The sequence below is a fragment of the Malaclemys terrapin genome, chromosome 4, assembly GCF_027887155.1.
Source record: "Malaclemys terrapin pileata isolate rMalTer1 chromosome 4, rMalTer1.hap1, whole genome shotgun sequence".
NCBI lineage: Eukaryota > Metazoa > Chordata > Testudines > Emydidae > Malaclemys > Malaclemys terrapin.
The window spans coordinates 35683911-35708251 of NC_071508.1; the positions used below are offsets into that span (position 1 = coordinate 35683911).

The 24341-nt window shown below is 45.8% G+C and overlaps 1 protein-coding gene across 1 annotated transcript in view; it reads left to right on the forward strand.

Annotated features, from left to right (window-relative positions):
* The first annotated feature begins 18771 nt into the window (after positions 1-18771).
* LOC128835994 (NACHT, LRR and PYD domains-containing protein 3-like) overlaps positions 18772-24341 on the forward strand; it is a 33291-nt gene continuing 27721 nt past the window's right edge. The window contains exons 1-3 of the mRNA XM_054025973.1: positions 18772-18846; positions 22678-22775; positions 23342-23641. Of these exons, the coding sequence (XP_053881948.1) occupies positions 23362-23641 (280 nt within the window). The 5' untranslated portion in view covers positions 18772-18846; positions 22678-22775; positions 23342-23361. The remainder of the gene's footprint in view (positions 18847-22677; positions 22776-23341; positions 23642-24341) is intronic.

The window sequence follows — 24341 nt, forward strand, 5'->3', positions numbered from 1 at the left end:
GTGTGCAGGCATAGGTTCATTAACATCTGGAGCGAGATGCCCCATGATGCAGTGCTTCCCTGCTTTTCTGGTCCCAGAGTTCAGTGCGGTTCTTGCCTTGGAATCTCTTGTTCTCCATCCTGTATGCTAATGGAGATGCCTCCCTGTCCCATCTTTGATGCAGATGAGGCTAGGGGAGTTGCCTTAATCCTGTCACCCTTGTCCTGAGGGGTTTAGGTGTTTCTCCCATGGCCTTTTCATTGCTTTTTGTAAGTCTTTTCTCTGAGCGGTTTTGGTTCAAGCAGAGGGTGGGGGTGGCCTTCATGAGTCAGACAGGCTGGATACTGTGCCCTGGTTCCCGAAAACACAGAGCTGACTGGTATCAAAAGGGTCAACACTGGGCAAGGTGGACGCCACGGTGATGACAGTAGATCTGCCAGGGAGGTGGCAGACAAAGGGAATGGGGCAGAGGGCCCAGTGAGAGGTCGAGACTAACGCCATTGTGGAGCAGGTTATGGTAGGGACCCAGCCCCTGCCTGCCTGTGGGCAGAGGGAGACCTGATGCAGGTGAAGGAAGAAATGGAGAAGGTCGTTGAGGAGAAGGAAGGTCTTCATGCTCAGTTAGCAGAGACTGAAGAAAGGTGGGCAAGGCTCAAGGGGCAACTTCAGGTCTCCCAGGCTCGCAGACCCCTTTGCCCCCAGGGGTGGTGAGCTTGAGGGGGGGTTGTGATGAGGTGGTTGCCCTGCACTGGAGTAGATAGGGTTAAAAACAGCCCTGGGAGAGGGCTGTGCCAGAAACCAATTGGAGGGAAGCTGAGGGAAGCCAACCAGGGCCAGGCTGTGCCCAATAAGAAGCTGCGGGGCTTTGGAGAGAGGACTGGCTGCCTAGACAGGGAAAGGTACCTTTGGCAGAGCAATGCTGGGGAACTTCAGGAGGAGCCAGGGGAGCTCTGGCCTAACCAACTCCCAGGCTGACGGCTGATACAGGGCCTCAACTAGGGCTGTAGAGGGCTATACCCTGGAGCAGGGTGCCGTGGTCTGGGAGAGATGCGAGGCCTAACGTGGTGGAGCCTTGGAAAGGGCAGATAACGACAGGCAAGCCACTGCCAGAGGAGAGTTCTCCAGTGCTAGATTAGAGCTAATTCTTGGAGTGACCAGCAGGAGGTGCCAGCAGTGGTGAGTCCCAACCTGCTACAGTATAGTTAATCTCCAGTGATTCACACATCTAACCATTCTGTCACCAAGCTCTTCCACAATTAGAACATAGAATAGAATCATAGGACTGGAAGGGACTTCCAAAGGTCATCTAGTCCGGTCCCCTGTACTCATGGCAGGACTATGTATCCTAGACTGTGTGATCAGCAGCTCTGACATGACACGAGGTTTAAGCATGAGTTCTGTGTGCAGTACACCAGCTATGGTTTGCATTTGTTTGTTTTAAGCTTTCTGTAAGAAAAAGGTAACAGCTAGAAGTGACACAGATCTATAGATGGTTGCCCAGGTCATAATATTTAGCCTTTTTGTACTATGTTAGCTCTTCAAAATTAGTGTACAAACATTAAACAAACTTAATCTAAAGGCTTTCAGCTTTTGAATGACTAGGAGTTGTATGAAACAGAGCTATTCCTTGTTGTGTTCTCTGCCCCCCTGCACAGAAAGACTTCATTGAAAATCACCATCTTTCAAAAGAACAGTGCAACCAAGGCTACTGTAGTGACACCCATCATGTCTGGTGTTTGTTTACTAGGCTGGTGTAGAATGAAGGATCAAGTAGACTGCAGACCTTGTTTATTTTTTTTCCTTAAAGTGCTCAGCTTAGGGGAGGAAAGTGAATGAGATTCTGCTTAACCAAGTGTGAAAAAGCAGAAGGGACCAAAATCAATTCTTGTGCAAAAATCTATTCTCCCGGACCCTGGCCTGAAGTCAATAAGGCTACAAAGGTGTAACTGTCAACAGGAATTAGCCTTTGTTCTCATTCCCTTCTCGAATCACAGTCATTCCATGCTTACCCCACATTTTCCACTTCGGAAAGAAGTTAGTTTGAGTTGGGGCAGAAAAATGAGGACTAACTTCAGGTTTATTTAGCTTTAAGTTTTTGGACTGAAATAAAAGAAATCAAATGTGAGGTACTTTTATGATGGATTGAACTTCTAGAGACCCAGCCGAATGGCCAGAACCCTGTTTTAGACTATTCAGCCAGTCTTTCTCTCATAGCTTGAAGAAGAGCGTGGGGAGAGAGAAACCTGCAACATTGTGTGTTGAGCTTCCTCCAGTGCTTTTTCAACCACTTAAAAGTACAAAGTTGTGTTGGCCTGTGCAAATAGGTTGAGCATAAGGAAAGAACTTGGTTACATGTGCATCCCGGTACAGAAAAATACATCCAAAAAAATTGGATTTCTTTGATTTGTAGTACAGTTCAGTACAGAATTGAACACAGTGCATCATAAATCTGAAAGCCCTCTGTCATAGGCTGATTTCCCCACTCTGGCACTCCGAGTGCAGAATGTGGGGGCCCACAAGGACTTTCAAAATTAATACTGGCCACTCCAGGCTTGTGTTAAACTCCCAAGGTTCAGCTTTTCTCTGACCTTGGATTGGTAGACGCTGCCACCACACAAGTGCAGAACCCCTTTGAGAGCCCAGGAAGGCACACTTGGGAATTCCTTCCTGTGGGGGTACTCTCAAGCCCTTTCACCCCCCCCCCCCCCGCCCCAGGGAAGAGCTGAGAAGGAAAAGAAAAAAAAAATCATCTGTTGCCACCATATAACTAAAAAACATGGGCGCAAACCTCCTAAGGCACAGAAATCCAATCAGATTCTTAAAAAAGGTAAATTTTATTGGAAAAAGAAAGAAAATATCTGAAAACTCAGGCTTTTAGGGATTAAACACCAAAAATAACTTTCTTGGGGTTCAGTTTAAAGGTTACAAGCAAAGCAAAAGCACTTGGGGTTAGCACAGAGGAATCTACCAACAACAACAAAAAAATCCCTGATCATGTTTTTCTAACATTTCCTAGTTTACTTACATATCTGGGGTTTCAAATGAGTATTTTCTAGGTATGATATAGTTGATTTCTCATACCTGTCTTGAGCTTTACAACATAACTTGCTGTCTTGTCCCTCTGTGTCTGAGAGAACAGACACAGACACCCAGCAGTTTTTCCCAATTTGAAAAAGTACAGCCTCCTATTGTTTCCCCAGGTCAGGTGCCAACTCATTTTAAACTTACCTCTTAACCCTTTACAGGTAAGGCAGTTAAGGTACAGCTGTTAAGGAGGATTCTACAGCTAACTGAATGGTTGGGGAGTTACACAAGGGAGCCACCCCCTCCCCCTCATTTATCACATGCCCCCCAAATTACAGCCGGTGCTGGCCAGCCTGGTTTAGGTTGGGTCCACACTGGCTGGGATTTCTTCCTGGAGGTTTAAGAACACGGAGTTAATAAGATACATGCACCTATAATTTTACTACTAATTACATGAAGAACTAAACAGTATTTTCCACATTTTAAGGACTAAAATGACTTAGAATACAGGGACATTTTCACCCAGCTGATTCTGGGAAGCCTTCCTGGGAGAGTGCATCAGCCACTTTGTTAGAGGCTCCTGAAATGTGGTAAGTATCAGAGGGGTAGCCGTGTTAGTCTGGATCTGTAAAAAGCAACAGAGAGTCCTGTGGCACCTTTAAGACTAACAGATGTATTGGAGCATAAGCTTTCGTGGGTGAATGCGTCTGATGAAGTGGGTATTCACCCACGAAAGCTTATGCTCCAATACGTCTGTTAGTCTGAAATGTGTTGTATCTCAAAGTCAAAGTCTTGAAGAGCTAAACTCCACCGAAGAAGTTTTTTGTTAGTCTCTTTGACTGTGTGAAGCCACTTCAGTGTGGCACAGTCAGTCTGCAGTTGGAAACACTGTCCCCAAATGTATGGGCGTAGCTTCTCCAGAGCATACAGAATGGCGTAACATTTTTTTTTCTGAGACTGATCAGTGGCTTTCTCAGAAAGTTTTTTTGCTGAGAAACACGACAGGATGGAATAGTTGATCTGGTCCTTCGTGCATTAAAACTGCTCCTAAACCACACTCGGACGCATCTGTGGTTACGACGAAAGGTTGGTCAAAGTTTGGGGCCCTTAGTACAGGATCAGATGTAAGGGCCGCTTAAATTGGTTCAAGGCTTTCTGACACTTCTCAGTCCACTGAACTGCATTTGGCTGTTATTTTCTGGTTAGGTCTCTCAGTGGGGTGGCAATTTGGTTGTAGTGCGGTACAAATTGTCGGTAATACCCGGTCAAGCCCAAGAAGGATTGGACCTTCTTTGACTTAGGGACAGGCCAATTTTGGAAAGAATTTACCTTAGTCTGTAGGGGCTCTAATACTTGCTTCACAAAAAAGGGACTGAGATAATCCACAGTTTAAAGCCTTCATTCACATCACCCATTAAGCAGAAAGCGTCGTTACGGTATGTCAGCTTAATTTTCACAACAAAAGTTTCTCTTGAAAAAACAGATCCCTGTGTAGGTGACCCAACAACCCTATTGTCCTGCTCTGGATCGTCAGGTTTGCCCACCTCACAAACCCTTGATTATTGCCATACAGCTCCGTTGCTTCGTGTTGTCTGGGAGTGTCTGTAAAACAGGCCAATAGAAAATTGTGTGGTGAGGGCAGGTTGCTGTAATTGAGCACCGATTCTATCAAAGCCTTGTAAGAGTAACAGCTGTTGCTTTGGATTATGAGGCAGCCTCACGGAGTGACATCCAAATGACTGAAAATAGACACCACGGGGTAACTCACAAGGCCCACCTTAGACTCTCTGAGCGAGGTTCTGTCGTCTTTTACAATCTTCCAACACAGGTACAGCAGTGTGTTGTTTTAATTCCTATAATCTATGTCATTCCCTGCTATAAAAAAGTCATTGGGGGCAGCCTCTGTAATAGTCAATAGAACCAGTACCTTGATGTAGATGCTTTTCTCAATGTTGGTGTGCATAGGGGCTATTTGGAACAAGTCCAGCTCGGATTTGGTGCAGTCTTCAGACCTGCATGGACAAAAGCCATGGTGATTAAAAGATAATCTTTCAGGCTTCCTCTTGGTCTTTCACTTATGGCTGGCCCTGTTTCTCAAAGCCCTTCTTTGAAGAATTTCAGAGGACCTTTGCATCGCAGGTATGACACATTTCTCTTTCTCTTCCTCCTTTTAATGAACATCAACCCCGATCCCTGCTATGTAGGCAGATTGCCCACCTTTGCCAGAACAGCCCAGGATACATGGTCCACCATGTCTCTGCTTATGTTTTGGGTGACTGTTTTTACGTGGGGTTTAATAATCATCCAGGGTAGGAAACAGGCTCCACATGAGGCTGAGTTGAGGTGGGTCAAACCCTGAGCTAGATTCCTTTCCCCCACAAACTAGGGGGGGGGGCTTTCACTCCCCTTCCCCTCCAAAATTCCAGGTTGGCCCAGGAGGCATTGGGGAGGGAGTAGCTAGAGAACAGAGCTATTGTTTGGTCAGGTTTGTGGAAAGCCTAGGCGTCTGTGCCCCTGGGCTGGAGATAACCTCCTTTCACAGGTTATGCCATAGGATGGTGTCCTGGGAACAGGTGAGGGGTCAGGCAAATGTTGCTGCTGGGTTCCCTTTCCTTGGGGGGGCATGGGAAAGGGGCATTTTTACTGCATGGAACAGAGAAGAGGGGGCCAAGATGTGGGAGGGAGCAGAGTTCAGAGTCTTCTTTTCTCAAGACTAAACATGTTATTTTTTTTAACCTTTCTTCATTGCTCAGGTTTTCTAAACCTTTTATCATTTTTGTTGCTCTCCCCTGGACTCTCTCCAATTTGTCCACATCTCTCCTAAAGCATGGCACCCAGATTGGGACACAGTGCTCCAGCTGACGCCTCGCCAGTGCTGAGTAGAATGAGACAATCACCTCCTGTATCTTACATACGACATTCCTGTTAATGCACCCCAGAATGAGATTAACCTTTTCCGCAACTTCATCCCATTGTTGATGCCTATTCAATTTGTGATCCACTAGAACCACCAGAACCCTACTGCCACCTAGCCAGTTATTCCCCATTTTGTAGCTGTGCATTTTGATTTTTTTTCCTTCCTAAGTAAAGTACTTTGGACTTATCTTTACTGAATTTCATCTTGATGAATTCAGACCAGTTCTTCAATTTGTCAAGGTAGTTTTGAATTCTAATCTTGTCCTCCAGTGTGCTGGCAGCCCCACCCAGCTTGGTGTCATCTGCACATTTTATAAGCATACTCTCCATTCCATTATCCAAGTCATACTGAAAATATTGAATACTACTAGATCCAGGACTTATGCCTGTGGAACCCCACTAGAATGCCCTTCCCATTTGACAGCGAACAATTGATAACTACTCTTTGAATGAGACTTTGAATGCTCTTTAAACCAGTTACACACCCACCTTTTAGTGATTTCATCTAGACCATAGTTCTGTAGTTTGCTTATGAGAGTATCATGTGGGACTGAATCAAAAGCCTTACTAAAATCAAGATATATCATGTCCACTGCTTCTCCCCTATTCCCTAGGGCAGTCAAAGAAGGAAATTAGGTTGGTTTAGCATGATTTTTGCTTGACAAATCCATGCTTGCAGTCATAGGTTTCACCCCCATTCTGAACTTTAGGATACAGATGTGGGGACCTGCATGAGAACCCCTAAGCTTAATTACCAGCTTAGATCTGGTTGCTGCCACCACCAAATGGTTTAAACAAACATTTATGAGTGATTTGGAAACTCTGTCTTCCCCCAAATATTTCCCCAGTCTTTACCCACCCCCCTTTCCTGGCAGTATTAGGACTGATTTATCTCCCCCCACCATTCCTGGTGAGTCTAGATCAGGGGTTGGCAACCTCTGGCACGCGGCTCACCAGGGTAAGCACCCTGGTGGGCTGGGCCAGTTTATTCACCTGCTGATGTGGCAGGTTCGGCCGATCAAGGCCTCCACTGGCTGCGGTTTGCTGTCCCAGGCCAATGGGAGCGGCTGGAAGCGGCACGGGCCGAGGGATGTGCTGGCCGCAGCTTCCTGCTGCCCCCATTGGCCTGGGATGGCGAACCGCGGCCAGTGGGGGGTGCGATCGGCTGAACCTGCCGTGTCGGCAGGTAAATAAACTGGCCCGGCCCGCCAGGGAGCTTACCCTGGCGAGCCGCGTGCCAGAGGTTGCCGACCCCTGTTCTAGATCCAAACCCCTTGGATCTTAAAACAAGGAAAAAATCAATCAGGTTCTTTAAAAAAGACTTTTAATTAAAGAAAAAGAAAAGTGAAATGAAAACCTCTGTGAGATAAACATGCAAGGAAATCTCACAGAGAACAGATTCAAAACACAGAGGAGTCCCCCCTGGGCAAAAACTTAAAGTTACACAAAAGAAAACCCCAATTTAATTCTCCCTCTTATGCAAAATGAAGTCACAAAAGAAAATAAACATAATCTAATACATTCCTTCTCTAATACTCACTACCCTGGTTGATTCCTGGATCTTTTCACTCCGGCACACACACTTAAAAAACAAAACCAAAGGAAGAACTTCCCTCCTTCCTCTTGAAACATCTTGTCCCCCGCATTGGTTCCTCTGGTCAGGTGTCAGCTAGGCTATGGGAACTTCTTAACCCTTAACTGTCTGTTTATGACACTTGCTATCAGTTATTATCCTATTATCTCTCAGGTGCTTACCTATTGATTATTTAATAATTTGTTCCAGTATCTTTTGAGGTACTGAAGTAAGGCTGAATGGTCTATAATTCCATGGGTTATCTTTGTTTCCCTTTTTAAAGACAGGTACTGTGTTTCACTTCTCCTGTCCTCTGGGACTTCACCTGTCCTCCATGAGTTCTTGAAGAGAATTGCTAACTGTTTCGAGATTGGGTCAGGTAGTTTAAGTACCCTATGATGGATTTCATCAAGCCCTGCCCACTTGGATACATCTAACAGGTCTAAACATTATTTAGCCTGTTCTTTCTCTATTTTGGCTTATGTTCCTTTCTCCTTGTTGTTAAATATTAATTGTGTTGAGTACCTGGTCCCCGTTAACCTTTTTAGTGAAGACTGAAGCAAAATAGGCATTAAACATCTAAGCCTTCTTAATGTCACCGATTATTAGCTCTCCTTCCCCACTAAGTAGAGGACTGTCCTTTCCTTCATCTTTCTTTTGCTCCTAATATTTTTATAGAATCACTTCTTATTGTCTTTTATGTCCCTTACTAGGTGTCACTCATTTTATGCCTTAGGCTTTCTGATTTTGTCCCTATATGCTTGTGCTATACGTCTGTACTCCTCCGTTGCAATTTGTCGATCTTTCCACTGTTTGTAGGATTCCTTTTTGATTTTTTAGGTCATTAAAGAGCTGCTGATAGAGCCATATTGGCCTGTTACTGTTCTGCCTATCTTTCTTTCACATCGGGATAATATGAAGTTGTGCCTTTAATATTGTCTCTTTGAGAAACGGACAGCTGTCCTGGAAAATCTTTTCCCCTTAGATTGTCTCCCCATAAGACCTTAGCTACCAGTTCTCTGAGTTGGTTAAGGTCTGCTTTTTTGAAGTCTATTCTCCTTATTCTGCTGCTGTCATTCCGTCCTTTCCTTAGAAACACAAAATGTATTATTTCATGCTTACTTTCACCAAAATTGCCTTCCACCTTCAGATTCGCTACCAATTCCTCCCTGTTGGTCAGAACCAAGTCTAAAATAGCTCTCCCCATGGTTACTTTCTCCACTTTCTGAAACAAAAAGTTGTCCCCAATACATTCCAAGAAATTAACTGGAAATTTTGTGTTTTGCCATATTACTTTTCCAAGAGATGTCTGAGTAGTTAAAGTCTCCTATTACTACCAGGCCTTTTCTTTTGGATAATTCTTTTATTTGTTATTTATTGTAGAAATGCCTCTTCCACTTAGTCTTCCTGATTTGGAAGAAAAACTTTGGAGGCAATTGTAGAATTTATCTTTATCCTTGTCACTATGTTCCTCTGTCAGAGCAGTTCAATGTATGATTGACATCTTTAGGAATTTGATTTGGAATCTGACATATATCGACATTGGTCAATGGATTCCCAGCTGATAAGTTCTTTTTCTGCAGAATTTATCATAATGGGCAGTACTCCCTCTGAGAGTACATTGTCACTATGACCTGAATAGATTAGATGTTTCTTCTCTTGCTGGAATTGCTTCTTATCCAGACCCACCAACAGCAATTCTGGGCCCCAGGGCAGAACAGGCAGTGGGCCCCGGTGGTGCACGCACGCACAAGCCACACCCGTGCGAACACAGTCCGCCTGACATTTGGGCAGTGCTGCGCCTGTGCTGGCTGATGCCCAGTGAACTGCTGGCTACGCTGCTGGGTGCACTCTTTCAGCATGGCTAGGGCTTCTACATGCCTGCCCGGCTGCCTTTGCCATCATTAGTACCACCCCAACTGCCATAGGTGCTCACTTTGGTTTTGCCAGTGGGTGCCCCATCCCAGCTCGGCCCCCTTCCCCAAGGCCAAGCCCCCACTTTGCCCCCACTCCACCTCTTCCTGCCCCTGCTCTTCCCCCTCCCCCTAGATCCCCTTCCCTGAGTGCCTCCTTCCCACTGCTCACTCCTTTCTGTATCCTCCTGCCTTAAGGCTCAGCCTCCCTCCAAAACTGACAATGTTCAGCATATTTATACACTTTGTTCATATTCTAGTTATTGAATGTGTGTCTGTCATTGGTATCATAACAATGTAATCATTATTAAAATAGTAATGAACTTCATCATTACATAATCATGAAATACAGTATATTAAAATCATTACACTCCGCTACAAGCTGTCTTCACTAACATCCCAGTTTAAAGACATTGTGTTCACTGTGCTTCACCCAGAGCTGTCCCGTGGGTACGGCAAATCAGGGTGACCGTCCCGGGCCCCGGGCTTTGGGAGGCCCCACGCTCTGGGACTGGAGCACCCAGCGGCAGCCCCCTGCCCAGAACATCCCCCTCCCGCCAAAGCCTCCTGCCCACCAGCAGGCCCTGCCAATCAGTGCCTCCCCCTCCCTCCCAGCACCTACCACTTGCTGCGGATCAGCTGTTTTGCAGTGTCAGGAGGCGCTCGGGGGAGAGGAGAGGAGCGAGGCTGCAGTGTGCTCAGGAGAGGGGGCAGAACTGGGCTGGGAAGAGATGGGGTAGGGGTGGGATGGGGGGTGGGAAGATGTGGGGTGAGGGTGGGTCTTTGAGGGAAGGGATGCAGGGGGGCAAGGCCCGGGCGGAGCCGGGGGAGCACCCCCCGGCAGATTAGAAACTACACCTATGTCCCAGGCCCCACACGCCCCTCTAGGGACGGCCTTGGCTTCAACCCTGCTTAGGGCCTGTTTGGGAGCTGATGGCCACTGATGGCTGTGGGAAGAAGGTGGATGGGAGGGACAGGCAGTGGGGAGTCTTTCCCCTGTCCCTTCCTCTTTCTCCTCTCACTTCCTATCATTCTCCCTGCCCCTTTCCCTCTCTCTTTTCTTTTCTAAGTCCTTGCTCCCCTTCCTGATGTTTCCCTCTTGTTGTTTCCCACCCATGTCCTTTTCCCCATCTCTCTCTGCTCCCCACTTCCTGGTGGCTCGGTCTAGTGCCTGCTCCCACCCCATACTCAAAGCAGCAGAGGAGGTTCCCCCTCCTTGGATAGGAGGGTAGCTTAGTGGTTAAGACACAGGTCTGGGGCTCAGATGTGCTGGGTTTGATTCTCTGCTCTGCCACAGATTCCTTGCTTAGCCTTGGGAAAGTCACTTCACCTCTGTGTGCCCTAGATCCAACCTGCCAAATGGGGCTAATACTGACCCTGCCTCCTAGGCTAAATCCATTCATAGCTGTGTGATGATGTGGGAAATGGAGCTACCAAGGTGGATAGATTTGGGCTGAATTTCTTCATAGCCTGAGAGTGAGAGCCAGCTCCATGCACAGGGCATGGGAGACAGAAGGACTCAGGCCAGCTCTGCACAAAGGAGGGTCTGAGCTTCAGCCCCACATCTTCTGCTGGGGTCTGGGGCTCCTCCTGCCCAGTATGGCTCCTGCCAGGGTCCAAGGCTCCCCTGCAGCCCAACTCAGTTTCTGTCAGGGTCCAGAGCTTTTCCTTCCCCCTGACCCCACCCAGTGCAGCTCCTGTCAGCATCCGGGATTTCTCCTTCCCCTAATCTGTCACTCCACACATCCAGGGTGTGTGCCTAGGAGCCCTGCAGCCTGCTTGGGCAATTTCAAAGGGCCCAGGGTTCCCAGCTGCTGCCACCACTACCATGGCAACAGCAGTGGCTGGAGGCCCTGGTCCCTCTGAAATCTCCCGGGCCCCTGGGCAATTGCCTCCTTTGTCCCCCTCCCCACCATTCATGGACCTGTTCTTATCCGCAATTCCGCACAAGTCAGTCTGCTCTCACCGATGCCCAGGATTTCAAGTCCATACTTGTCCATCTCCCTCATCATCTGCGAGATCTTTTATGTTTATCGCTTATGTTCCAGTAACAGACTCTGAAGTGTTTTCTTGCTGCCAACATCAAACTTTTTCGGGTCCTGTCTTCCAGAGACATTCACCTAGAACCTCCATGCAGCATAAGGGGTCAGCAGAGTTCTCCACTGAGCAGCAATGTCTGCCAGAACGGTAGCCAGGCTCCATTTCTATAGCCAAGGAACTTTTAAAGAATACATTCTATTATGACATTACACAATATTTATTACATTATACAAGGTGTGTATAGGGTAAATTATTTCATATGGTATATTTTACATTTGGAAAAGCACGTAGAGCCATGGAGTGATATTTCCATTAGAACGAAAAATAATTTATAATACAATTATCTGGTGGAAGCTGAAAACAGAGCTTTCTTAGGCCCAGTCCTGCAAAGACCTACAGGCAGGCTTTAACGTTAGGCACTGTAAGTAGCCTAAATATAGGCCCACTTTACATTTGGGTGAACTATGGTTTTAAATTGAGCTGGGGTATTAGCATGAGTCATAGGCCCAAAGCATGTGACCAAAAAGAATAAGATAATGAGAAAGAAGAGTTGTTGTGTTAAACTTGCAGTGACCTTTTGAAATACAAATGTTATCTTTATGGTTTGGGCTGAAGTAAGAGAAATAAAACTCGGTTAACTGGGAACCAGGTGCAGGAAATAATTGGCTAGATAAGAAACTCCTTCATCTGGGTTTAGCTAATGTCTAATAATTAGCAATGACATCACTGGTTAAAGGGTATAAAAAAGTAAACTCTGAATGGGTTCTTTACTAACACCTGCCTAAGCAAGTTGGAGCTGACAAATGTGGGTTAAGCACTCTGGGTTTAGTCTGTTTGTAAGTATCTTGATCAAATTCTTATAAATGTTTTGTTTACTGTTTGGATGTAGCAAATTGCTTATTTTTTAAGCTTTTGAGACATGATTAGAGTAATTGTATAAATACAATTCAGCCTTTGGAATCAGTAAAGGAATTTATGGTTAAATTAGTGTCATGGTAATACCCTGCATATATAATAATTATTCCAACAGTAGCCCCATTGCTGGCACTACTTATAGTGCCTAAAGTTAAGGATGTACATAAATCTTTGCAGGATTGGGGTCTAAATGAGCTCTGCTCTCAGCTTCCACCTGATGCTTATATTTAAAATATAAATAAGACTTCGCAGAACCAGGGCTGTAGTGTGCCTCTGTCAGGAACGTTGGCTTTCTAGTGCTGCTTGTCAGTGCTGTGTGTTTATGGCAAATTATGACAAGCTGCCATTTTCTATAATTTTTCAAACCTGTTTCTACTCCCCCTGTTCCCCACATGAACATTGTGTGCACATCACGCTGATGGCTTTGTAACACTCATCCCAGTGTCCAGGCACTTGCAGGTTTAAACTAGTGTAAATGGTGGGTTCTCTGTAACTTGACATCTTTAAATGATGATTTGAGGACTTCAGTAACTTCAGTTTGGGGTCTTTGACAGGAGAGGGTGGATGAGATTCTCTGGCCTGTAATCTGCAGGAGGTCAGACTGGATGATCATGATGGTCTCTTCTGGCCTTAAAGATGATGCAGGCAGGGGCTTGGCAGACTTCCTGTTTGTGGTTGAAGATATTTGGCTCATTTAAGACCAGATCCTGGCCAAGTCAGGGGCAACCATGGAAGTTTGGCCCTTCTCTTTTTTTCACCCTCTCTGGCTCTTGCACAGCAGATGACACGCTTCACTGAACTGAAAGCACAAAAGCTTGTGTTAGTGATCAAACAAGACTACATGGCTCTGGGAAGAAGGAATAAGGAGTTTGAGGTGCACGTTGTGTTCCTGTCCATCTTCCCCATTGAAGGAAAAAGACAATGAAGGGACTGTCAAATTGTGGAGGTAAATGCATGGATACACAGGTGGTGTCAGAGAGAGGGCTTTTGATTCCTCGACCATGGGATGTTCTTCCAGGAAGAAGGATTGCTAGGAAGAGATAAGATCCACCTAACAAAGAGAGGAAAGAGCATCTTCACAGGCAGGCTTGCAAAGCTAGTGAGGAGGGCTTTAAACTAGGTTTGCTGGGGGATGGAAACCTAAGCCCTGAGGTAAGTGGGATACTGGGAGGAAACACAAGGAAGAGGGTGCAACAGGGGAGGCCTCCTGATTCATACTGAGAAAGGAGAGCAATCAGCTATTTATGTTAGGTGCCTGTACACAAATGCAGGAAAACTGTGAAACAAGCAGGAAGATTTGGAAGACCTGGAGAAAAGCCTGTTGAGAGTCTTTGGGTTAAGATTAGAGGCGAGAGCAACAAGGATGATGTCATGGTGGGTGTGTGCTATACACCACCAGACCAGGAGGATGAGGTAGATGAGGCTTTCTTCAGACAACTAACAGAAGTTTTCCAGATCACAGGCCCTGGTTCTCATGGAGAACTTCACTCACCCTGACATCTCAGCAATACAGCAGTGCAGACAATCCAGGAAGTTTTTGGAGTGTGTTGTGGACAACTTCTTGGTGCAAGTGTTGGAGGAACCAACTAGGGGCCATGCTCCTCTTGACCTGCTCCTCACAAACAGGGAAGAATTGGTAGTGGAAGTAGAAGTGGGTGGCAACCTGGACAGCAGTGACCATGAGATGGTTGAATTCAGGATCCTGACAAAAGGAAGAAAGGAGAGCAGCAAAATACGGACCCTGGACTTCAGAAAAGAAGACTTAGACTCCCTTAGGGAACTGATGGGCAGGATCCTCCGAGAGGCTAATATGAGGGGGAAAGTAGTCCAGGAGAGCTGGCTGTATTTTAAAGAAGACTTATTGAGGGCACAGGAACAAACCATCATGATGTGCAGAAAGAATAGCAAATATGGCAGGTGACCAGCTTGGCTTAACAGAGAAATCTTTGGTGAGCTTAAATAAAAAAGGAAGCTTACAAGAAGAGGAAACTTGGACAGATGACTATGGAGGAGTATAAAAATATTGCTCGAGCATGCAGGGGTGTAATCAGGAAGGCTAAAGCACAATTGGGGTTGCAGCTAGAAAGGGATGTGAAGGGTAACAAGAAGGGTTTCTACAGCCATATTAGCAACAATAAGAAGGTCAGGGAAAGTGGGGGACCCTTACTGAATGGGAGAGGCAACCTAGTGACAGATGATGTGGAAAAAGCTGAAGTATTCAATTGCTTGTTTTTGCCTCAGTCTTCACAGACAAGGTCAGCTCCCAGATTGCTGCACTGGGCAGCACAGTATGGGGATGAGGTGAGTGCCCCTCAGTGGTGAAAGAACAGGTTAAGAACTATTTAGAAAAGCTGGACACGCACAAGTCCATGGGGCCAGATCTAATGCATCTGAGGGTGCTGAGAAATTTGCCTGATATGATTGCAGAGCCATTGGCCATTACCTTTGAAAACTCATGGTGATCAGGGGAGGTCCCAGATGATTGGAAAAAGGCAAATATAGTGCCCACCTTTAAAAAAAGGAAGAAGGAGAATCCGGGGAACTACAGACTGGTCAGACTCACCTCGTCCCTGGAAAAATCATGGAGCAGGTCCTCAAGGAATCTATTTTGAAGCTCTTGGAGGAGAGGAAGGTGATCAGGAATAGTCAACATGGATTCACCAAGGGCAAGTCATGCTTGACCAACATGATTGCCTTCTATGATGAGAACTGTCTCTGTGGATATGGGGAAAGCAGTGGACATGATATATCTTGACGTTAGCAAAGCTTTTGATATGGTCTTCCACAGTATTCTTGCCAGCAAGTTAAAGTAGTATGGATTGGATGAATGGACTATAAGGTGGATAGAAAGCTGGCTAGATCATCGGGCTCAACACGAGTAGTGATAAACGGCTCGATGTCTAGTTGGCAGACTGTATCAAGTGGAGTGCCCCAGGGGTCAGTGCTGGGGCCAGTTTCGTTCAACATCTTCATTAATGATCTGGATGATGGGTTGGATTTCACCCTCAGCAAGTTTGCAGATGACATTAAGCAGCGGGGGAGAAGTAGATACGCTGGAGGGTAGGTGTGACGTTGCACTTCATGTGCTTTATGAAAATATGCTTATTAATGTGAATATGATGAAACTGGAATATGCTTTATGCAAAAGATCTCTTGTAACATATTAGCTTATAATCTACTAAGTGTGTTCATACTATTTGTTTGCATGTATTATTTCTATGTCTGGCATTAGGAGAATAAGATATAAACTTGTATTACTGATGTAACTATATTAAGTGGAATCCATTAAGGGTGCTTCAGAATCAATGAACTGTAAATGGCTCTGTTTACTTGCAAACCTTCCTGTGTATGTGTGGGCCAACCCAGAAAGAATGGAGACTAGGGTTTTACAGTGACATGTGACCATGTCACAGGATATTGGAATCCATCTTAATCCTTGTACTTTTCCATTTAGAAGGAGGGGTGGGGACCAAGCACAGACAAAAGACTCCAGCCTTGTGCCAAAGCTATAAAAGAGGGTGGAGCAGGACAAAGGAGTTGGCCAGTCATGAGAGAACCCCTGTTTACCACCTGAGATGTCTGCTGGAACTAACAAGGATTGTACCAGAGGAAAGGATTGGGCCCAAACTAGGAAGGAGTCTAGTCTGTGAAAGAAGCTTATTGGAACATCTTTGAGGGTGAGATATTTCCTGTAATCAGTTTCTTAATGTATTAGGCTTAGACTTGCATGTTTTGTTTAATTTTGCTTTGTGATTTACTTTGTTCTGTCTTTTATTACTTGAAACCGCTTAAATCCTACTTTTCATGCTTCATACATTCACTTTTATTTATTAATAAACCCAGAGTAAGTGATTACCACTGGGGGAAGGGGGGCAAACAGCTGTGCATATCTATCAGTGATATAGAGGGCGGACAATTTATGAATTTACCCTGTATGAGCTTTATATGGAGTAAAACGGATTCATTTGAGGTTTAGATCCCATTGGGAGCTGTGTGTGAGTGCTGGAGACAGGTAACCTGCTAAGCTGTTTTCAGTTAGTCTGCAGCTTTGGGGGTATGGCTCAGACCTTGGGTCTGTGCTGCAGCAGGCTAGCGTGTCTGACTCAACAAGACAAGGTTCTGGAGGCCCAAGCTGGCAGGGAAAATGGGCTCAGAGGTAATTTCAGCTCATCGGTGACAGTCTCAAGGGGATCTCTGTGACTGAACTCATCACAGTAGGGATAAGGTCCAGAGTGAGCAAGAGAAATTGGAGGATTGGGCCAAAAGAAATCTGATGAGGTTAAACAAGGACAAGTGCAGAGTCTTGCACTTAGGATGGAAGAATCCCATGCACTGCTACTGGCTGGGGACTGACTGGCTAAGCGGTAGTTCTGCAGAAAAGGATCTGGGGATTACAGTGGATGAGAAGCTGGATATGAGTCAACAGTGCCAACAAGGCTAACAGCATGTTGAGCTGCATTAGTAGGAGCATTACCAGCAGATTGAGGGAAGTGATTATTCCCCTCTATTCAGCACTGGTGAGGCCACATCTGGAGTATTGCGTCCAATTGTGGGCCCCCCACTACAGAAAGGATGTGGATAAATTGGAGAGTCCAGTGGAGGGCAACAGAAATGATTAGGGGGCTGAGGCAGATGATTTACGAGGAGAGGCTGAGGAAACTGGGGTTATTTAATCTGCAGAAGTAAAGAGTGAGCAGGGATTTGATACCAGCCTTCAACTACTTGATGGGAGGTTCCAAAGAGGATGGAGCTCGGCTGTTCTCAGTGGTGGCAGATGAAAGAACAAGGAGCAATGGTCTCAAGTTGCAGTGGGGGAGGTCTAGGTTGGATATTAGGAAACACTATTTCACTAGGAGGGTGGTGAAGCACTGGAATGGGTTACCTAGGGAGGTGGTGGAATCTCCATCCTTAGAAGTTTGTAAGGCCCGGCTTGACAAAGCCCTGGCTGGGATGATTTAGTTGGTGTTGGTCCTGCTTTGAGCAGGGGATTGGACTAGATGACCTCTTGAGGTCTCTTCCAACCCTAATCTTCTATGATCCCTTCCTCTCTGTGGGCCAATCCTTGCTGTGTACGCCCATGTCTCCACCCCTGCTTTGTGTGCCCCCCATATCATCCATCCCTTCCCCCCTGTGCTCCCATCCCTACTGTGTGTGCTCCCCCTCCCCCATTCCTTCCTCCCTATGTGCACACCCCCGTGTGCCCATTGCTGCTGTGTGACCCGCACAACACTCCACCCTTCCCCCCCCATGCCTCCATTCCCATTGTGTGCACCCCACATATCCCCCCCATCCCTTCTCCCCTATGGATCCATCCCTGCTGTGTGCACCCCCCCACACACATCTCCCATGCTCCTATCCCTGCTGACTGCTGTGTGCAGCCCATAACTCTCCACCCCTTCCCTCATCTCCACTGTGTGCAGCCCCACATCCTCCCTGTGCGCGCCCCCTGACTCCTGTGTCCCCATCCCCACTGTGTGAACCCCCACATCCCTTCCTCCCTGTATTCTCATCCCCACTGTGCACCCACATTCTTCCAATCTAGCCCAGTCATCCCTACCCCCAGCTGTGCCATTTCCCCCACTCTCCCTGCACCCATGACCCCCTCCACCATCCTGCCCTGGCCCTTGTCCCTTCCCCCACCACATGCTGTGCCAGTCCGTATACGGTGAAATGAAAGCAGCGCTCCCATTGGCTGGCTGGCCCGGGAGGCAGGGTCCCTTGTTTGTGTTGGGGTGGGGGGCGGAGCCCACTGGGTGATGGGTCCTATTGCCGATCACAGCCCAACCCCTCCCACCGCTATCATCCCAAGTCCAGCTCCTCCTGCCCAGAGCTCGGAGCTCTGCAGACAGAGCCAGGAGGATGGGACTGTTGTAGGTATGGCTGGGGGTGGGCGCTGACAGCCAGAACTCCTGGGTTCTATCCCGGCTCTGGGAGGGAAGTGGGGTCAACGTGTATAACTAGCCCAAAAGAAACACACTTTGGGCATGTCTACACAGCAGCTGGGAGGTGTCATTCCCCACGTGGGTATTCAGACATGTGCTAGCTCTGCTTGAGCTAGTACCCCAGTACAGTCCTGCCCAAGAACCTGGGTACATATTTGTGTGACTAGCCCAAGCTGCTGTCTATGTTACCATGGCCACATGGCTATTTTAGCATGCTAGCTTGAGCAGAGCTTGTGTGACTAGCCCAAGCTGCTGTCTATGTTACCACGGCCACATGGCTATTTTAGCACGCTAGCTTGAGCAGAGCTTGTGCTGTCTGTTTACCTGCATTGGGAAGCATGTCCCCAGCTGCCGTGTTGACACATCCTGTATCACAAGCTAATTACCCCCACCCTCCCTTAGTTTCCCTCCACGAGCACAGTCCAAAAGGATCTTGGCAGTGAAATTCACCCCAGTGCAGAAGGAGCACCTTATAGAAAACACAGAAGAGGAACAGAACACTGTAAGATGTTTTCTCCTTTCACAGCTTATCGATAAAAATGAGGTGAGTTTATTTCAAGGTGAATGAGCAGACAGGAAACAGGGGCAGCTTGTAAATGTGAATGTGGTTTCCATTGCAACAATTGTGAGCTTCCTTTTTTGGGGTGAATTTTAAAAGCCTAATTCAACCTAAACCAGCTCTCTTCAGCAATGCAAGGTAAGCACAGACTGAGTTATATTTCAATTGAACTAAATCATATTAGATACAGCTTTATGAAGAGATTCTAAATCTCTTATTAGGAGAGAAGAGGAGGTCTGAGTTGTTTGTTTTTCTCCTAGAAATAGAGTGGCTGTAATCTCATAATTGTGTCTTTATTTAATCTCCAGGTACATGTCTTGTAGTTAAACTTTAAGGAAGAAATTTTTTGCTGTAGTTTGCAGACATCTTTGCAGATCTACATATGGAAAGAGAACATAGAGAACATTGTAGTTCTAACGTAAACATATGGAGGAAGTTAAGTATCAGGGGGTAGCTGTGTTAGTCTGTATCCACAAAAACAACAAGGAATCCAGTGGCACCTTAAAGACTAACTGATTTATTTGGGCATAAGCTTTCATGGGTAAAAAAACCACTTCTTCAGATGGAGGAAGTTGGCATTGAGAAAAATCACTTAAAGGAGGACTTTAGTCCCTTTGCTGTGCACTTTATTGTTTGAATTCCCTCTCCAAACAAAACTCAGTGATTTTCCCTAAGCAATTGGAATGTTCTATAATCCCCTCTGCACCATAAACTCTTTAGTAACGTGTTCAGGGGAAACATTTTAAAAAGCTTCTTTTGGAAGTTTTGACCCAACTTTTGTTTTACCTCTCGGGCTAATGAATTGCAGATGCCACAAACGCCCAACTTGCTCACACATTTACAGCAATCTCTCAGACCTAGGTCAATTTCAATGTTTTAAAAAAGGCATTTTAAAGTTTATTTCCCATTGTTGATCATAACTGAAAATGTATGTTCCAGCAAAGGCTGGCGAATAAACTCTCAGCAGCAGCCGCCCTTCTGGGATACAAGGGTTTGTTCCAACTCAGCCGAGGCACTTCACTGCACCAGTGCTCATAATGGCGACTGTGGAGTGCCACAGAGGTGGTAATGGCCGGGGCTTGCCTGATTTCTGACAGGGCTACCTGCCAGTGACCAAACTGCTCTCTTTCACACACTCCTCCAAAAATAACATTTTTTTTTTCAAGTTAGCCCCTGGATCAGAACCATTATTTGGAACCGATGGTGCCCATGTGGCTGCTCCGTATTATCACTGATGGGTAAAGTGCAAAGGACACAACCTGAACCTGCCTCTTGCTGGTGTTTGATGTGAAAACTTGTCTAAAAAGCTTTGCGTGTCAGCCCAGAAAGTCTGGACGTCAGTTAACACTTTCTTCCCCAGAAGTGTAAAGATTTACACAGCGCTGAGATGATTTTCATCAGCCCTGGGGTTTCTTTAGCTCTGCTCTCTGCCAGCTCTGCTCTCAGGATACTCAGCCAGTCCCTTCCCCCTGTTTTAAGCCCTAGGCAGGCACCGTTCCCTCCCCAGTTTCCCCCTGCTCCCTATCCTTTGTCTATTGCTCCCCTCCACTAATGTGGCCAGTTTCCTTATTACGTATAAGCACTCCATTTGTTTGTTTTCTCTCCTTTTCTGTGGTGGTGAGAGTCTGAGCAGCATGTCAGGGATGCAAGAGGGGACAGAATCTCTCCACAAAAAGAACAGGAGTACTTGTGGCACCTTAGAGACTAACAAATTTATTTGAGCATAAGCTTTTGTGGGCTACAGCCCACTTCATCGGATGCATAGAATGGAACATATAGTGAGGATATATACATACATACAGAGAACATAAAAAGGTGGGAGTTCCCCTACCAACTCTAAGAGGCTAATTAATTAAGATGAGCTATTGTCAGCAGGAGAAAAAAAACCTTTGTAGTGATAATCATGATAGCCCATTTAAGACAGTTTGACAAGAAGGTGTGAGGATACTTAACATGGGGAAATAGATTCAATGTGTGTAATGGCTCAGCCATTCCCAGTCTTTATTTAAGCCTAAGTTGACAGTATCTAGTTTGCATATTAATTCACGTTCAACAGTTTCTCGTTGGAGTCTGTTTTTGAAGCCTTTCTGTTGCAAAATTGCCACCTTTAAATCTGTTACTGAGTGGCCAGAGAGGTTGAAGTATTCTCCTACTAGTTTTTGAATGTTATGATTCCTGATCTCAGATTTGTGTCCATTTATTCTTTTGCGTAGAGACTGTCTGGTTTGGCCAATGTACATGGCAGAGGGGCATTGCTGGCACATGATGGCATATATCACATGGTAGATGTGCAGGTGAATGAGCCCCTGATGGCGTGGCTGATGTGATTAGGACCAGATTTAAAGGTGGCAATTTTGCAACAGAAAAGCTTCAAAAACAGACTCCAACGAGAAACTGCTGAACTTGAATTAATATGCAAACTAGATACTGTCAACTTAGGCTTAAATAAAGACTGGGAATGGCTGAGCCATTACACACATTGAATCTATTTCCCCATGTTAAGTATCCTCACACCTTCTTGTCAAACTGTCTTAAATGGGCTATCATGATTATCACTACAAAAGATTTTTTTTTCTCCTGCTGACAATAGCTCATCTTAAGTAATTAGCCTCTTAGAGTTGGTAGGGGAACTCCCAACTTTTCATGTTCTCTGTATGTGTGTGTATATATATCTCCTCAATATATGTTCCATTCTATGCACCCGATGAAGTGGGCTGTAGCCCACGAAAGCTTATGCTTAAATAAATGTGTTAGTCTTTAAGGTGCTACAAGTACTCCTTTTCGTTTTATCAGAGGGATAGCCATGTTAGTCTGGATCTGTAAAAAGCAACAGAGAGTCCTGTGGCACCTTTAAGACTGACAGATGTATTGGAGCATAAGCTTTCGTGGGTGAATACCCACTTCATCAAACGCATGTAATGGAAATTTCCAGAGGCAGGTATAAATATGCAGGCAAGAATCAGTCTGGAGGTAATGAGGTTAGTTCAATCAGGGAGGGTGAGGTCCTCTGCTAGCAGTTGAGGTGTGAACACCAAGGGAGGAGAAACTGCTTTTGTAGTTAGCTAGCCATTCACAGTCTTTTTTTTAATCCTGATCTGATGGTGTCTGATGCTGTATCCTGTTCTCTTTGTGGATACAGACTAACACGGCTGCTACTCTGAATCCAATCTCTCCACAATGCACCTGAGAGATGGAGAGAGAGAGAGTGTGAGTGGGGCAGACATGTCCAGAGGTGACATGAGACTTGGCCTTGCCTTAAAATCACCTAAAACACAGGCTTTTGCCCATGGTATTTCAAACTTTTATGGGAGAGGGCCCCTGAAAATCTCACCTCTGGCTATATATTTGTAGAGTTCCCACAGCTCCTTCCTCTTTGTGGCCTCCAGTCCTGAGATTGTGCAATCTTCGGAACAGACCCCCATTTAACCGGTTACATGAGAATATTATTTGTTTGTATAATTACTGGATGTTTCCTTATAGCTGTTCCTGCAACTTTATGATACCAGTAGGTGCATGGGGCTGTGTCTGCTCTCTGTGCATGCTATTAATTTTTCAACAAAGAAAAAATAAAATAAATGATCCCCATCTTAGCTTAAATCCTCTAATTTGCCATTTGAGATCCTTCCTAATATCCCATGATGAGTGGAGGGAAGTCGCTAACTGATGTCCTTGTGCAGTGACTGGGCAATATGCTGTCGTATGAGGGCTGTTATAAAAATCAAGGAAGCATTGAAGATCAGTTTTAATTGGAGATGTTTTAGTTTCTTTGCTGAGGAAATAGCCATTTGCTCAAAGCTTTTCTGTTCTTCCTCTTAGATTTTTGTTTTGTGCATCTGTGTTTGAGCACCGAGAAAACTGAGAGAAATAAATCAAACAAAGGCCTCCAGATCTACTTTGTAGCTTTCTGGCTAATGGTAAGTTCATCACTCTCTGCATTTTGTGCATTTTGCCTTCAGATGGGCTAATTACAATCTGATGTCATTATAGTTTATCCATTCGATTTATGGGGGCTGATCAGTATGTCATAAATGTTCAAAATACCCCTGAGGCTTTCCAAGCTAGCACTGGTTCTCAGGACACATTTACTCCAGGACTCTGATGCACAGATTCCAGATTGTGCTAGGATATTTTCTGAATTAGGTATCCCCACCCCAGTGTTTGGAAATCCCTTCAGATGATAAATACTATTCTAGCACATTTCATCCTAAAACGCCAGCTGGCTTTACAGACAGTAACTAAGCTGCATGACACCCCTGTGAGTTAGAGGAGCACAATTGTCCCCATTTTACAGATAGGGAAACTGAGGCACAGGAAGACAAAACAAGCTATCCAGTGAGTTACTTGTGAGGAAAAGCACTGAGGAGTTATAAGCCCCAGTGACCTGCTCTCACCACTAGGCTACCCTTCTTCCCTCTAGATAGGAATAAGAGTTGTTATTCCATATTAACTATTAATAATGAGACTTTACACTGTATTTTAGTTTTTCCCCTGATACCGGTGATGGAAAACCAAAGCAGAATCAGTGACTTGCTTCAAAGTGCCCTTGACGATCTTCTTGAGGAAGACTTCAAAAGATTTAAAGACAAACTATCACATTCTGGCTTTAAGGGAAAAGGTACCATCCCCCGAGGTCGGCTGGAGAAGGCTGACAGGATAGATACTAAGAACATCCTGATCGCATTCTATGGTGGAGATGCTGCAGTTGATGTAACCATAGAAATTTTAGTTAAGATCAATGTCAGAGGGTCTGCTGATAACCTCAAAAAATACAGAGAGAAAGGTAAGAAATCTAAAGTTACTCTAAAACCTGGGAGTCTCCCCCAGGGCAGCAGCAACGGGAGCAGAAGGAAAAACAGGCTGATGGCAGGAATGACAAATTCTGAATCCCAGCTGGAAATGAGGGGGACTCAAAGCCGAGATGCCCACAGCAGATTTTCTGACCTGAACCCCTCCCTTTTCACCACTCAGCTGGCACAAGGGGAGCAGAGTCAGCCTGTAACTCTCCATCTGAGGAAATCCCCAGTTGGGGGGCATCCCCAGTGGGTGTAGATCCAACAAAGCGGTGCAGAGGGAGTGTCATGGACAGAGAGGTGGGGAGGAGGAGTAACTAGAGTGCATCCCCAGCTGGGGGACTGTCCTTTGGGGACCATTGGGAGCTGGCAAGTTAGAACAGGTCCCAGGCTGCTATAACCTGTGCTGCACCTGGGACATAGAATCAAGGATGAGTAATTGGAAACTGATCACAGCAGAGAGTCTGGCCCAGTAGATTCTCACCAAACAGCTGACTGACCCCAGGAGACCCTTCTGGAATTCCAAGCAGGAACTTTATCTTCGAGGTTATTTTTCACTGAAAACAAGCAAAACAAATCCAGTGCAATACAAACAGCCAAGGACCAGCAAACCTGGAGAGCTGCAGTTCCAAAGTCCCTCAGCTGCTTTTCAGTGTCCCACATGAGTGTAAGAGCCAGTGCCTATGGGGA